The 16,158-nt window shown below is 45.3% G+C and overlaps 2 protein-coding genes across 2 annotated transcripts; both read left to right on the top strand.

Moving 5' to 3' along the window:
* Nucleotides 1–80: 80 nt before the first annotated feature.
* On the top strand, nucleotides 81–13,245 carry LOC106938489 (semaphorin-4B-like). The gene is made up of 14 exons (XM_015020554.1): nucleotides 81–890; nucleotides 3,389–3,549; nucleotides 3,624–3,686; nucleotides 4,611–4,709; nucleotides 4,795–4,882; nucleotides 8,058–8,177; nucleotides 8,693–8,820; nucleotides 8,895–9,076; nucleotides 9,147–9,282; nucleotides 10,041–10,224; nucleotides 10,934–11,049; nucleotides 11,123–11,286; nucleotides 11,942–12,009; nucleotides 12,092–13,245. The coding sequence occupies exons 1-14, from the start codon at nucleotides 806–808 to the stop codon at nucleotides 12,808–12,810; spliced, it is 2,313 nt and encodes a 770-aa protein (XP_014876040.1). The 5' UTR covers nucleotides 81–805; the 3' UTR covers nucleotides 12,811–13,245.
* A 1,119-nt stretch (nucleotides 13,246–14,364) lies between these two features.
* On the top strand, nucleotides 14,365–16,152 carry LOC106938486 (hemicentin-2-like). The gene is made up of 4 exons (XM_015020547.1): nucleotides 14,365–14,542; nucleotides 14,879–15,253; nucleotides 15,326–15,683; nucleotides 15,833–16,152. The coding sequence occupies exons 1-3, from the start codon at nucleotides 14,527–14,529 to the stop codon at nucleotides 15,670–15,672; spliced, it is 738 nt and encodes a 245-aa protein (XP_014876033.1). The 5' UTR covers nucleotides 14,365–14,526; the 3' UTR covers nucleotides 15,673–15,683; nucleotides 15,833–16,152.
* Nucleotides 16,153–16,158: the final 6 nt, after the last annotated feature.

Here is a 16,158-nt window from a genome sequence, read left to right as displayed (position 1 = left end):
TGGTTGCTCCCCCACCGTGTTGACGGTTCTGACCCACTCAAATCTTCAGAACCTTCTGGACCTAACCAGTTTCTACATCCAATCAGGACCAGGAAGTCCACTGCTGCAGGACTTCCTGGTCTCTGTCCAACCAGAGAGCAGAGACACTCCCACTCTCCATAAAGTGGAGACTCTCCACATATTTAACTTTATGAACATCTTATGATAAACATGCCATAGAGAGTTAAAAACATCTGGAATATCTGGTTCTATTGTATCAGTTGAAGGAAAATTTGTTTCTGTTTTCAGGAATTTAAAGTATTTAAACTGAGCAGCAAATGAAGGAGAAACAGGAAATTTATCTGAGATCCAAGAAGATAGTTGGATGTTTTCCCTTCCTTCTCTCCTCATCCCTCCATCCCTCCTCAGCTGTAAATCCAGATCTTCTCCTTCGGCTGCAGCGGTTCCCTGAATCTCCTCAGATTCCTCTGATTTTTTCCTGATTTTCTGCAGAAGAAGAAACTCCGGCTCTGTTCTGCCGCTTCGTCTCTAAGTTGTGTGTAAATCTGAGGCGGAGTTTGGATCCGGACCAGAACTTCCTCCTCCTTTCTCTAAGTGGTTTTCAGAGAAGCGTGTTTAAAGTTCCTGAAAGCATCGCCGTTATCTGCTGCATTTCATCACATCCTGGAGCGCTGCCTCCTCCTCCTCCTCTTCGTCGCCTCTGACCTCAGACTGAGGAGAGGAAGCTGCGGTTGTTCTGATCGTCACTGTGAGTGCTGCTGCTCTGCGCTCCACACCCGACCCAGAGGCTCCGGCGCTCTGCAGCATGGCCTCTTCACTCGCCCTCCTCTTCCTCGGCCTGCTGGGCTCCACGTGCGCTCTTCCTCCTCCTCGGATCTCCTTCCTGCTCAGTAAGTCGTCAGCTGAATGATTATTGATCGGCTCTGATCGGCAGGTTGCAGCTTTCAAACGAGAGGATGAAGAAATGTCAGCGTTCATCTTCCTCTCTGACGTTTTCCTGCCTCAGAACCGATTCTGATTCTGCTGCTGTGGTTCCGCCGTTTGGGTCAGAGAACATCTGATCAGAAAACTGACAGAAGTTTGTTTCCATGATTGGTCCAGAGTGAATAATGGAGCTGCTACGCCCAGTTTCATGGTCCAGCTGTGCTGTCATCTCCCAGAGGAGCGAAGGCGTTCTCATGATGCTGAGGCCAAACATCCAAACATTTTCAGCCTCATGATTTTAGTTTCATTTGAATTTTAAGTCAGATTTTTAATCAGTTTAAGTTTATTTAATCAGCATAAACAGATTAAATAAACTTAATTTATTAAGTTTATTTAATAAATAAATTCCAGAACAATCCAGTCAGCAGCGGTTCTGGTTTCCTTCTCCTGACCAAGCATGTGGCGACAGTGGACAGGAATCACTTCCTCTCCACTGGAGGAAAACATCCAGCAGAACCAGAACCGGCTCCGTCTGACTGGCGCTGATGAGACAGGAAGTACAGAGAACGAGAACCGCGTTGCTGTCGGTTTGTTTTCACGCTTTAAATGAGGAATCTGATCTGGAATGTCGGCTTTTCATTCGACCAGAGCGACGCATGGAGACGCTTCCAGGGTTCGATACTGGAAAAGGTTTGAAATCAAACCAGAACCGAGTCGTCAAAATGACCAACATGGCCGCCGCGCTCAGCATGTCTGCCTTCAGAAAACAACTTATAACCTGAATGTGGTTGATCAAACTGAGCTCAGATCTGCATGCAAAAACATCTGAGTCGCTACGGCAACCAAAACGTAACCACAGCCGGTCAAAATATTTGGAACATATATACTTAAAATTTAAATATTATTAGAGTGAGCTCATGAATCCTGATGCTCTGCCGGCATCAGAGTTTCAGAACCAAACGGGTTCAGACAGCTGGAAATGAAACACGGCAGCTACTGAGGCTTTTAAAACAACAAACTTTACATGCAGCAGAAAAACACATTTCTGTCATCAAAGTTACTGTGGTTATGTATTTACTCACTAAATTAAAAATAAGTTTGTCAGACAAGCAGCTTATAAAAATATTAAAGAACAAAAACATGCAGGCTTTGCAAACCTGCTACATAATGAAAGGAAATGATTATTAGATTAAATCCTTATCAATATAATTCCACAAACTGAACTTGAACCACTTGAATTTATGTTAACCGATCAAGCAGATTAATTATTTATGGTGTAACATGACTGAGGTGACACTAACTCTGACCTGGTGTTCCTCAGGGACTTGTAGTGGTGACACTTTATCTTTTTAAGGATTTGAGGCTTCAAACGGGTCCAGAACTTTCCTAAAGGATCCTGCGATGCCTCCAGGCCAGAGACGGGTCACGGTTCCTCCACCAACTTCAGACTTTAATCAATATTTGTTTTTGCTGTTTTCTAATCATGTTGCTGTATCGCTCAGAGGTGTTTTGTTTCCTGTGAGATAAAATCTGCTCTGCAGATTATTTAAAGGCGCTCAGACGAAGCGGCGCGTCTCTGCTGCTGTGAACCACATCCCGTCTGAGCAGAACCCCAGAAACAGGAAGCTGCCACTAAACTGGTCAGCTGACAGAGGAACCAACGTTTCTTCACCTGGCCTGTTTTTAGATCACCTTTAACTCACGTTCTGTGACTCAGACCTCAGTGGAAAGTCGGAGGAAGACCAGAGATCAGCAATGGTTCCTCAGGGTTTTCAGATCAGCCAAACACTTTGACCTCACTTTGTCACAACGCTCACTCAACGTTTCCACTAAAACCCTGAGACAAACTGAGCAGACGTCTGATGAGACAGACTCAGTTTTAGATTTGATCTGGTTTCCGGTCCATCTTTCTTTATTCATTTAATAAAGTTAGCAACATATAAAAGTTCTTCATGTATAAAACAGCCTGATTGTTAAAGTCATTTTGTATAAATCTGAAAACAGAAACTCCTCACGTCCTCCACCTGTGATGCGGTGCAGCAAATAACGTTTATTCTGTACCCAGAATGCATTGCTGCTTCAATGCACCCAGCAAACAGTTTAAAACCTCCTGATGTTCAACTGAATCAGCAGCAGTTAGTAAAAAAAAACAGCTATGAACCAAAGAATCACTTCCTGAAGCAAAACACCTACAAGTGGAAAGACAAATTCAAACCTGTAGAGGGCGCTATGCTACATGGTAGTGCATGTTGTGTCAGTGACATGGTGGCTATCAATATGGTTGAACTTGGTGCTGTAGGATTAGCTTACCCTAAACACCATGGTGGTGTAGCGCGCTAGCGGACCGAATATTTACTTAGCGCTTTAGAATTAGCGCAGCTAGCTTTTTAATTAGCGGCACCAACTGCTGGTTCTGAAGAACCGTTGGCTCATCAGACCAACCGGTCGTGTTGTTTCTTCTCAGACTCACCAGAAAGACCTTTGGTTCACTTCAGCCTCACTGATGTCAGCAACACCACCACACTGTTGCTTAGCAACGACAGCTCCACCCTTTACGTTGGAGCTAGAAATGCCATCCTCTTATTGAACGTCAGCCGGAGTGATGTCATCAGCCTGAGGAGTAAGGTGAGCTCCCAGATCATCCAGGTGAAGCCGTCTGAGTCTTCCTGCTTTGACACTCAGGTGTTTGTTGTGTTCAGGTGACATGGAGTCCGTCCCAGACCGACACAAGAGACTGTGTGAACAAAGGGCAGGACCCGGAGGTAATGGGGGATCCGATGAGTCCGATTCCTCCCAGAACCCAGCCCGATGGAGGAGAAAACGCTGCTGCGTTTCGAACCCTGAAATGATCTTTTCTAATATTCCCATCATACAATCTTTTAACTGCAACATCAAAAACAGCGAAATGCAAGAATGGATCAGAGGAGCTGGTCGGTTGGGTCGGTTCTCCAGAATGTGGGCAGGACTGAGGGGTGGAAAGGTCATAGATTCGGGTTTTATTTGGGAGTTAAAGAAAGCGCTCTGAGTTTTACTAAACCACGATTAATTGATCAGATCTGCAGCTGAGCATCGTCTGCATAGTAGATGAGAAACGGGCCAAACACACAATCCTGTGGAACTCCATAACTGCAGCTGCTGTTCAGTGTACAAGTAGTTTTAAGGTATTTTTCACAGATAGAAATTCTACATGTCTTTATAAAGAGAAGTTCACATGACAGTTGGGACTTTCTCTGTGCGAGAAAGCCTCTGGTTGTCCTGAACCAATGGTCTGTGGTTGTTCAGGGTGAAAAATACACCAACCACTGGTTTAGCATTTCACTTAACCAAAGATGATTCAAAACCTACAAGAGGAGTTTCAGGGCCCATTTGACTGTTTCAAATGTTTTGATCTCCTCTTTTGCCCCAAAATGAAAACCTTCAACATTTGATTACCTCCAGCCTCAAAGCTTCAGAAAGTCGCTGTGAATTTTCAGTTGTTCAACATGAAAACCAAACAGACGAGCCAGAACAGCCTTCCCTCACATCTTCATCGACTCAGATCAAACCATTTAGAAAACAGTTTTGCTTCATGTCTGAGCAGTAGGAAACCATCTGAGAGTTTGGTTGATCAGCCAAACACTTTCCTTCAGTTGTTCAAAGTAACATCTGCTCCAAGTTCATCTGGGTTGTTTCCTTTCTGCCTGCAGGGCGACTGTCAAAACTTTGTCCATGTTGTTCAGCGAGTGAACTCCACCCACCTGTACGTCTGCGGCAGCAACGCCTACAACCCTCAGCAAGCCTTCATCGTGAGTCTTCATCCTCTTTTGAAAGGCAGGGATGGAAACAGCTCTTAGTGACTCCACAGTCACAGCTTCTGTTTGTCTCCTGCAGGACATGGAGCTGTCGGTGGTCCAGCAGGACAAAGCTAGAGGGCGCTGTCCGTTCAGTCCTTTTGAACGGAGCGCTGCAGTCATCATTGGTTAGTTTGGGTTTTACATTAATGTAGAGATCTACAGACAGGGCAGGTTACAGATATGTTTATGGATATAAGCAGCACAACATGTTGATTGCAGTTTCTATTTGAAGTCTATAAAAACTTGAGAAGAGTCAGGAAGAAGCTTTGCCGCACATGGACTGGACCAAGATACTCCTCTGTTGGACTCCTGGAGACTGGGCTCACTGGAACATGTCCATCCTTACAGTCTGCCTGATCCCAGAAAACCACCTGCTGCCTGAACAAGCGCTGTGGCACCCTCCTCCTCAGGAGCAGACGGTTCTGGAGCTTACTGGACCCTCTTGAAGCATCTTGTTGGGAGCTGAACTGCTCTTCTTCAAGTTCTTGATGAGCTTGATAACTTTCCTTTCAGCTGCTGCTATGGAAGGCTGTAGCTTCTCTTTGTAGGAAACCACTGAAGATTAGACTGATTAAACTCATAATCATCATCCTCTGCTTATCCAGGACCGGGTCTCTGTGGCAGCAGTCTCCTTTCCCAGCCACCTCCTCCGGCTCCTCAGGAAGAGCCCAAGGCGTTCCTACACCAGCAGAGACGTATCGTCCTTCCAGTGTCCTGGCTCATCACCTTGGTTTCGTCCTGGAGGGACATGCCTGAAACATCTCCCTCACCAGGCATCCAGAAAAGATGCTGGTCACCTCAGCTGACTCCTCTCGATGTGAAAGAGCAGCAGCTCTGCTCCAGAATGACTGAACTCCTCACCCTTTCTCTAAAGAAGAGCCCAGCCTGAAAAGGAAACTTATTTTGGCTACTTGTATCCAGGATTTCATTTTTTTAAATCATGACCCCAATTTTATGACTGAGAAATTTGTGAACAAGATCCCAAATACCATATTTTCCGGACTATAAGGGGCACCGGATTATAAGGCGCATGCTAAAACATACGGTCAGCAACAAAAAAAAGGTAACGGAAACAAAGCAGTAAGTTTAGTTGAACTTTATTCGACTATGTAACAATACACTCACGTTATTTTTTTATTCTTCTTCCACAAATCCATCAAAGTCCTCCTCTTCTGTATCTGAATTGAACAGCTGGCCAAACATGCCAGGTTCCCTCTCATCATTGTCGGAGTCAGACTCGTTGCCAGGTGGCTGTTCAGTACGGTGGCCGACAGGTGCAAATGCGCAGCAACAGAGAAAACATGCAAACAAACAAAAGAACAAAAGTCCCTCCTGCTTTGCTCAACCAAAACAGCAGAAGATGCCTCAGCACTGCGGGATATTGTTGATCAGATCGGCGGACTATTGACGTGAGGGCTCGACAGACAGAAATGTAAGCAAATTATTCATTTTCAAATACTCTCCATATCTCAGGAAGTGAGACATTACAGTTAAGTAAAACTGTATGTTTGAAGGCTTGGCTTTAATCAGTGAAACCCATTTGCTCAGGAATAAATTAAATACTATAGTGAACCAAAAACATTTACAGCTGTTACCTGGTTTAATATCTGCGTTTCACCTCCACTCATAGTGGAAAACTAGCGGGAGTTTTTAAACGATTTGCCGGGAGACATGCGTTCCCTCTCGGTGTGCCGAACCTGGATCTCCCGGCCAGCTGACAGCTGCTGTTAATGCAGATCTACGAAAACGTCGGAGGAATATTGTAATTAGGTGATTTATTGATGAACCGAGCAGATATTTGAGATCTATACATCTACATTCTCCGTAAAAACATTGTAAAAAATAATTTTATGTAATTTTAAGTGTAACAGCAAAAATAATTTTGCCGCCATTGCTGCTTTTCTGAACGCCCGTTTTAAAGGATGCAGACACTAAATTTGGACACAGCTGTTTTTGTTGGACTCCCTCTAGTGGTCTGGAGCACTTTTTGTTTGCATCTTTTGTTTGGTGCATTTCATTTGTTTGCGTCTCTTTTTGTGTGTGCATGTTTTCTCTGTTGCTGCGCATTTGCACCTGTCGGCCACCGTAGGCTTTAGTGAAGCTCAGACAGTTAAGGCCGATGCATCAGCCCAGACATCCGCCATCCATCCACACATGGAGGCGTAACTCGCCCGGCGCCGCCTCCCGTCTCGGTAAACTGTGTTCAGTCTGTCGTCCATCGCTCCCACGCCGCTCCCAACTTCTGTTTGAACGGCCTGTTTACACCAATGTCCAGCGGTGGGAGTTCTTCTGTTAATCCTCCCGGAATGACGGCAAACTCCGAATTAGTTTGCTGCACTTCCTTTTTCCACAGTAGCAGTGAGACAGGCGCGCATGGAGTCGCAGATGAACAGGGACGGTGATGCGTGGAAAAACCGATCTGGTTTTTACCGAGGCTATGCTGCACAACTCGGACAACAATCACTGATTGGTTTATCGCTGCCAGCGTACTACTTTACGTATTATGTAATGTCCTCTGATTGGTTTATCGCTGCTGGCGTACGTACCGTACACTTTATGTGTTTGTCGGGGACAGATTTTGGAATTCATTGCACACTTAAGGCGCACCGGATTATAAGGCGCACTGCTGATTTTTGAGAAAATTTAAGGCTTTTGGGCTTTTAGGTGCGCCTTATAGTTCTGAAAATACGGTACTTGAACTCCTCCACTTGTAGGAGGAACTTCCCTCCAAGCTAGAGAAGACATTCAGCCTTTCCGGTGAAGAACCATCGTCTCTGACTTTGTGGACCTGATCTGTCTCTCAGCCACTCACTGTGAACTGTCCCAGCGCATGCTCTAGATCTTGGTCAGAGGAAGCCAAAGGACGCATGGCTTCTGCAAAAAGCAATAGATGAAATCCACTGATCCCCCGGCGGGACCCTCCAGCTCTTGGCAGTGCCTAGAAATCCTATCTATAAGTTATGAAAAGGACTGGTGACAAAGGGCGGTCCCGCCGAAGCACCTGGAACCGTGTTAGTGCCAGCGATGCGAACGAAGCTCACAGTACACAGGACGGATAGCCTCTAGTAAAGGGCCCCAGAGTTCATACCTATAGGGCCCTTCCTACAGGTGCCCATGAGGCACACAGTCACTGAATTGGTTGGGGAAACTACCGCCAACCAATTCAGCGACCCTGTAAAACCCTGCAAACAGTGTATCTCTGCTCCATGTCTCCTCATAAACCAAACCCTCCCTCCAGTTTGAACCTGGCCTTACTGAGCAGACCATGTGTTACTGTTCAGTGTTTCTCTTATCATGCAGACCAGGAACTCTTTGCTGCCACAACCACCGACTTCCAGGGAAAAAAACCACAAATTTCTCGATTCCTCAGCAAAGATGGCCGCCCAGACATCAGCCTAGACTCCATCAGTTTACTTCAGGGTGAGTGGATAACATCTCTGAAGTGTATCTGTAGAGGACTCTGTTACTGTCCTGAATCCTGACAGAAATAAGCTCACAGAAAGAGTCAAAAGACTGATTCAGAAATCTGTCCTCTCAGGCCCCTTTAGCAGATTTCACTCAGTCATCTTGAAATTATTGTAATTTAGTGTAAACATTAGAAACTGTAATCTTTAATCATTTAGAAATCTGTGCCACATGACCTAATTTCAGAAAAACCACCCAAAGTGGGTTTAATGTGAGATCACAGTTCCTCATTTCACCCTGAGTGATTCAGTTCCCCTTTGTGTCATAAGCGTCTCTGAGAAACGTTGCTCTCATTTTGAAACATCCTGTCCTTGTTTAGAGATTGGTCAACAGGAGAGATTTGAGAAAACCCTATACTTTGCTAAAGTTTCACATCTGTTTGATGATCAGTCCATCTGCTCCCAGATCTCTTTTCCCTGCATTCATACCACCTGAGTTTAATCTTCAGTCAACACTTCCTGCATTTTCAGAGCCAAGATTTGTGAGCGTGTCGTTGGACCCGGCAGGACAGAAACTCTACTTCTTTTTTTCTGAAATCGAGAAGGAGTTCAGCTTCGTCGACAAGCTTCAGATTCCCAGAGTGGCTCAAGTCTGCAAGGTTCTGGAGACGCAGAGCAGCGATGTGTGACCCGATGGCGGATCGGAGATAATAATGCTCTGCCGCTTTCACAGGACGACGTTGGAGGACAGAGGATTTTGCAGAAGAAGTGGACATCCTTTGCCAAGTCTGCCCTGCTCTGCCAGCCTCCACAACAGTTTCCCTTCAACATCCTGGAGGACATGTTCGCCCTACAGCCACCAGAGGGCGCCGACGCCTCAGAAACACTGTTTTATGGCGTCTTCACCTCCCAGTGGTGAGTCTCCGTCTCATTCCTGATGGCGGTGCTTTTACAGACCCGGATAACATGAGAACATCCGTTTCAGGTCCCGGCGGCCTGAGTCTGCAGTTTGCACCTTTAAGCTGAAGGGCATCCGAGACGTGTTTGCTGGAACCTTTAAGACCCTGGAGAAGGAAACGTATCAACTGAAACGCACAGCGGGACGAAAATACCTGGGACAGGTGAGAACATCCAGAGTAGCAAGTTACCACACCTAGCATAGCATCTGTTCAGTAGATAAAGGTAAATCTGGGCTTCCTTTCCATTCATTCTGTCTGAGTTCAATCTGTAAGTCGATAAAACCATAAACTAACGTAGAGCTGCGTAAAATGGTGTTAATGATTTCTGCTTCAGTCTTTAGGTGTGGAAATGATTCTGATCTATTCCAGTCTGAATGACAAATGGAGACATTAAAGTGTCTTTTTCTCAAAGAGCGCCACCTCTCAGACACTGCAATTTACTTCCAGGAGTCTTTAGCTGTCTCTCAGTCTTTGTAATTATTTAGCAAGAATGTCAACATTTCCGGGTAAAACAGGACAAACGTCGGACCAACCCCAACCCGCCTCCCGGGGCTCTGGACCGGAAGGAGCGGCGCCCTTTAACGGTCTTCCTGCAGTCCTTGCTCTTCATTTTGTGAACCTTGCTCACAGTGAAGCTCATGTCCGACTTGATCTTCCTGGGAATTTGGGGAAGAAACGAACTGAGTCCAAATGTTTGCCTTAAATGAAGTAACTATGTTCATTTCTAGTTTCTTTTATTCTGGTGCTTTCCACTCTTGCTATGTTCAAGTACGGTTTCCATGGTGACGTTAAAGCGCCCGCGCTGTTTAAGATGGAGGCCAGCATTTTAAATTGATTCTGAATCGAAGTAACTGAAAATTGGGATTCTTATTAATCCTTTTTTTTTGGCACAGCCATAATATCGATCCTTCTCCCGACAGTGCGGCCTCTCAAACTCCTCCGACTCTGAGCTTTCGGAGGTGAGGATGAGCTACCTGACCAGCAGCAACGTGCAACCAGTTGGACCGGTTCTGGTTTTTCCTGAGCAGAAATACAGTCGTGTGGTCGTAATGAAGACAACGGCGGCCAACAGCCAACAGTACGACGTCCTGTTTCTCCTCACCGGTGAGACGCTGAACTGAGATTAAGTTTCTAAAAGACTTTAAGTAGATGCAGTAGTGGACACATTTCCGCTAATCTGCTGATGGCCGGGCTAATCTTTAATTTAGCACTTCAGTGTTTTTGCTAGCTTTGAAATTGGTTAGCACACTTAGCTTCCCCCTAAGCTAAATTTTCCAGAGTTGTCTTTGTAAACTTTCACTTCAATAAAGTTCAACGTTTGTGTTGAAGTTTCGTTGCAGTTAGACGTTTGTATTCATGCTCTTATTTTGAAATCTCTCTACGCAGCAGTTCTGTTTCCTGTCATGTTTCTTTGCTAAGAAACTTTACTGAGCAAATGGGAAGTACAAAACAAATGAACGAATGACTGAATGAACGAATGACTGAATGAACGAGCTGTACAGAAGAATGCAGCACTTGTATGAACAACCAGAGGTGTCAATTAGACAAATACATGCAATAATTTACATATTTGCAATGTTTTTATTGCTGCTCCTCATGTTTTCCACCTGCGTGGCGCAGCAGGAACTGATGTTTATTCTGTACCCAGAATGCATTGCTGTAGAACTACAGGCTGTAACGTTTTAGCTACATGGTGTGGCGCTTTAATATCATCAGAGCAAAGACTGTTTAGTGTTCAGGGTTAGTTCGGTTAGCGGTGCCATCAGATGTTTCTGAACTGAACCCTGATCAGAATAATTTCTTCGCCATCCAGAGTCCGGGTTCCTCCACAAGGCGGTTCCTTCGGATCAGGGCCTTCGAGTCGTTGAGGAGATCCAAGTGTTCAGGGAACCTCAGCGGGTCAAAAGCATGATCCTGTCTTCCTCCAAGGTACACCTCACACCACAACGCCTGCAGGTCCTGCATGATTCTGCTGGTTCACTGTGTGGTTCTGGTTCTGAAGGGACTCGTGTATGTGGGAACGTCTGAGGGGGTGACGGCGGTACCGGTGGCCCGGTGTCTGAGCTACCGGAGCTGCAGGCAATGCATCCTGGCCAGGGATCCGCTGTGTGGCTGGAGTCCGACCCGCAGAACCTGCACGGGTCTGGATGGCGCCGATGACGACATGTGAGTGGATCTTAATCACCCAGAACATCAGAAATGATCAATAAACTGGACGTCTGCTGCTAGATTAAAATCAACCTAAATGGCCGAGTCGGGGAAAAACAGCCGAATGTTTCAGTTACTATAAATACCTGATAAGTTAATAAAATAGTAATAAATGAAGGAATAAGAACTGGTATTTATCAGAAACATGCAGAATAAGCAACTTTTCTCCAAACATCCAAGTTTATAAAAGGAATCCACAGCATGTTGGCCTAAATATGAAGTCATTTTTGACCTAAAGCTGTTCTCACCAGTTCATATTTACTTAAAAAATGTTACATTTTTAAAATAAAGTTTGAATGCTCTCCGCTTCAGATTGGAGCGACTGAGCGTTATTACCACCTAGCGCATTTCATTCACCCAGGATGCATTGCGGCGTAAACAAAATGGCAACATCTGTGTGACAATACTTAATTTACATATTTTTGTTGTATTGTTTTTACATCTAAAATCACTTTAAAATATTTTTTATAAAACTGTTTTTATAAAAGCTATTGTTGCAGCTAACAAAAATAATTAATCCTTAAATACTTTAACAACCTCCTGAAGCTAGAAGCAGTCGACCAGAACCACGACGTAAAGGAGGCAGTAAACATGGCCGTGTTTGTTTTCTTAGAGTTCAAACCCTGGAGGTCGTCACGGGGGACGAGTGTCAGCCGGCAGAGCAGATCCTGCAGCACAAAGGTAGCTTCCCCCTCATCCACATTACCAAACAGAATCTGCTGTGAGGGAAACCTTCACCGGTTTCCGTCGTTCTTTCCTGCAGAAGTTTTTGTCCAGCTGGGCCAAGTTGTGACGCTTCAGTGTATGAAGCCGTCTAACCTCGCCGCGCTGACCTGGACCTCCACCGACGCCGCGGATCTATCGAACCAGACCTTCATCCAGGCGGCAGACGGCAGCCTCCGCTTCCTGGCCTCTGCCGGGACCTTCGGGAGCTACCAGTGCCAGGCGGTGGAAGGCGGAGTCAGGGAGGTGGTGGCGAGCTACGCCGTCCGGTCAGCGTTCGGTCCTCGGCATCTGTCGAAGGTCAACCAGGATCCGGCGTCCCCGGGCCCGGAGGAGAGGTCTGTTGGGACCGAGGAGCCGACTGTGATCCCAGCTTCAGGCGCAGCACAGAATGAAACCTTCATCACCACCGGTTCCGACCCAGAGGAGCGCGTGACTCAGGCTAAAGGCGATGCGTTCTCCGTCCAGGAAATAGTCCCGACCTCCAGGAAGGACAGCCGGTCCATGACGAACCCGGCTGAAGAGGTACCGACCCAGAGGAGCTACCACAGCGAGCTGGTGGTGGTGTCCCTGCTGCTGGCCGCCTGTGTTCTGATCCTGGTGCTCGGCGCCGTCCGCGTCTGGAGGTGGCAGCGCGCCGGCTCCGGGTCCGACCGGCTGCCGTCCGCAGACGACGGAACCAGAACAAACGCGTCCTTGGAGATCCACTCACTGAGCGGCCCGGAGGACGCGGGTCCGGACCAGACCATCATCCTGTGACGGAGGCCTGGACGGGTCCGGACCAGACCATCATGGAGTCCAGTGGCGGGTCCGGCTCCAGCGTCAGCTTCGTTCAGGCTGAAACTTTTGCTCTGATCCCAGCAGTTCTGACCCGTTTTCATTCACCTTTAGGTCCAGTAGGTTCTGTTCCCAATGACTCGGTGTGAAGTCCAGAACCACAAATCCTTCAGCGTTCAGATTGTTTCAGTTTAAAGGTCCAGACATGTTGCGTCATTTCACAGCACAATCCCTACCTAACCCTAACAGTTACCTCCAGTTATAAAACTGTTACCTACACAAATATCAAGTATGACTTAAAAGAAATGAGACTTTCTGATTTAACTCCTTCAAATTGGGTCTCTGCCTCTTTAAGAAGCTCCGACTCTTCCTGAAGCTCCGCCTCCAGGAAGTTGTCCCAACATGGCTTCTCTATTAACCCTTTAATATTTTAACCAGCGCTGCTCTGAGCAGCAGCTCCTATAATGAGCTCAGCAGCTCTTTGCTAATTGCTGCTGGCTAGTCTGAAGGAGCTGATTGGGGGAGGAGCAGCGCCTCGGAGGCGGGGCTTGGCCCACCCACTGATCATCTATTCAATAAGAACCTGACACAGGAAGCTGGTTTTTATTTTCAGTTTCTAAAGCAGGAAAAAGTAAAAACAAAAAAGTTTTCAGTGTTTTATTTCTAAACGCAACACGTTTTCTAAAATAATAACTTTTCTTTCTGTCCTATTCCTGAAAAAATAAATTCATGTTCTGCATAAATACGATTCTGCTGCACAGCAGCAGTTTGACTTTAGTTTGTAATTTTTCATCTTATTCTGGTTATTGCTATAAAATGTAAAGTTTCTTTTGATATTTTAAGTCGTGAACATTTAGATTTATTTTTATGTTTTTCCTCAGACCTTCCATGTTTTCTCAGGGATGATTTGTCATGAATTATTTATTTTTTCCTGTTATTTCAGACTCGGATGTAATTTATGACTGTAAATATTCCAGTGTTGGTCAGACATGATCAGCTGGTTTTCTGCTCCATTGTGTTTTTATTCTGTTTGACTGACTCTGTCGCCCTCTGGTGGCACAAAGTATGTTTGTAAATTCATCCATTACTGCTAGTCTGACAGATTAATAAAAGCCAATATTTCTGATTGTTGTTTCCATTAATAATAAACTTGACGTCCGTCTGATAATTTCTAATAACTCTTTATTTTATTTATCTTATTTTAACTGAGTTCTACGAATCAGAGAGAAAATTTGCTCTGTATCTGGAGTCCTGTGGAAACTCGTTCTTCAGTTGCATAAAGGCTGATCGTGTTTTCATCACTAATGGAGGAGAATAACAATGATCATCTTCTGGGCTTCCTCAGAAACTTTTAATCTAAATGATGCTTTAGTTTGATAGCAGGAATGAACTGAGATGATGTTTTGGTAAAGAGCCTCAAGACGCCGTTTGTTGTTTCGCTTTATGACTGAAGTGAATTGAGTTCAACTCTAACCCTCTGCTGGAGCTAACAGGTCAAATCTTCCAGATTATTTAGTTTATTTTTAAGGTTTTAGATCATCTGATCTGAGGCTGGTTTAGTTTACGATGTAGAGAGAAGCTGCAAGAAAACTAAAATAAAGGAGGAAGTGTGAACAGGAAGTTACATCATCACTGATCAGTTTTCTGACAGAACGATCAGCATTAAGAGTAAATGCTCAGGATGGTTCCTGGAGCTTCATGTTCCTGCTGCCAAGTGAGAAGTTTGATCTTCATCAGGAAGAAAAAAAAACCTGGAAGTACGAAATTAAATCTGTTTAATTTCTGTAGTTTGAATAAAAGGAAAGTTTTTCTCTTTCATCTCTTTACTGATGCAGGATGAACTAAAACTAAATGTTAAAATCAAAACTTTTCTGCAGAAATTTATCGTTTTGATCAGCAGTGATAAACAGTTTAGATGTTTGTTTCTCAGTTTATGATATAAATCCAAATTCCTTTAGATCTAGTTTAACTGTTTCCTTTTAATGGATCGTCAGAAAACAAGATGGTTTCATCAGTTTTCACTAAGACAACCATTTTAAACTCTGTCCAGGAGCCGCGGCCCAAACGATCCGGTACCGGTTTGGATCGACCTGTGCGGTGAGAGGATCGACTGTCATCCTGCCCTGTTACTTCACTCCTCTGAAATCTTTCTCTCATGGAGGAAGAGAGATTCCTCTGAGGATCGTCAGAGTTCTCTGGTGTAAGAATCATCAGATCTGTCATAAAACGACTCCGTCTGTTTACGACAGCAACTCAACAGCCAGAGAGCCTCGGTTTCATTACCTGGGCAACATGGAGGCAAACTGCACTCTGCAGATCAGAGACATTAGGATGGAGGACAAGGGAACCTTTAGATTCAGGATGGAAGCGGATAATTCTGCTGGACATTTTACAAACCAGGCTGGAGTCCGAATCTCAGTGGCTGGTAAGATCAACACGTCACATTCAGACAGTAATCACAGATATTAATGGAAACTAATGAGAACGTTTCACTCAGATCTGATCAAGATGAAGTTAAAGAGCTCCAGCAAGAGGTCAGAGGTCAGCAGAGGTCAAACTGTCTCCCTGCAGTGCACCACTTCTACCTGCACCTTCACTCACCTGGAGGTCACCTGGAGGAAAGATGGCCACGCCCTCCCAGGGAACGGCTCCGCCCTCCAGCTCGGCCCTCTGACCGCAAAGGATTCTGGGAACTACAGCTGTGCTCTGAGGGGGAACATGGAGACCCAATCAGAGCCGTTCAGCCTGCAGGTGGAGGAAAAGGAGGAAGAGGAGGAGGAAGGTTGGTTCTGGTTTCACCTGGAGACGTTTTCAGCAATCAGAGACAATCCTCTCTACTTTTAAGACAATATTATGTGAGTAAAAAACTGAATTTGTGGAGCATCTCTGTTTCTCACTGGGTTCAGTGATGCCGCTTTTCTTCTATAGCTTTTTTATGGTGGTTTTCAGAAAAACTGAAAAATGCAAAAATGTTTTGTAACTTGGTTTTACTTTTGAGTTGCAGATCTGGTTCTTCAGAACCGAACTTCCAGCTGGAAGCCAGAGGTCCGGCCCAAAGCATGGAGCAGCTAGCAATGTGTTCAGTGCCATTAGGATTTTATTACACATGAAACATGTAGGTTTCATATAATTGAGTTCAACTCTAACACTGCTGGAGTTGACAGGTCAAATCTTACAGATTATTTAGTTTATTATTTAGGTGCAGGAAACCAATCCGTCATGGTGAAGAGAGAGCCGAGTCACAAAGTGAAGCTCTCGATTTACTGGTCGCTCTTCGTTCCCACCCTCATCCATAGTCATGAGCTTTGGGTCATGACCTAAAGAACGAGA

This window comes from Poecilia latipinna, unplaced genomic scaffold (assembly GCF_001443285.1).
Source record: "Poecilia latipinna isolate Pla-1442-1.1 unplaced genomic scaffold, P_latipinna-1.0 Scaffold2604, whole genome shotgun sequence".
NCBI classification, from domain to species: Eukaryota; Metazoa; Chordata; class Actinopteri; order Cyprinodontiformes; family Poeciliidae; genus Poecilia; species Poecilia latipinna.
This window is presented reverse-complemented; position numbering and strand designations above follow the sequence as displayed.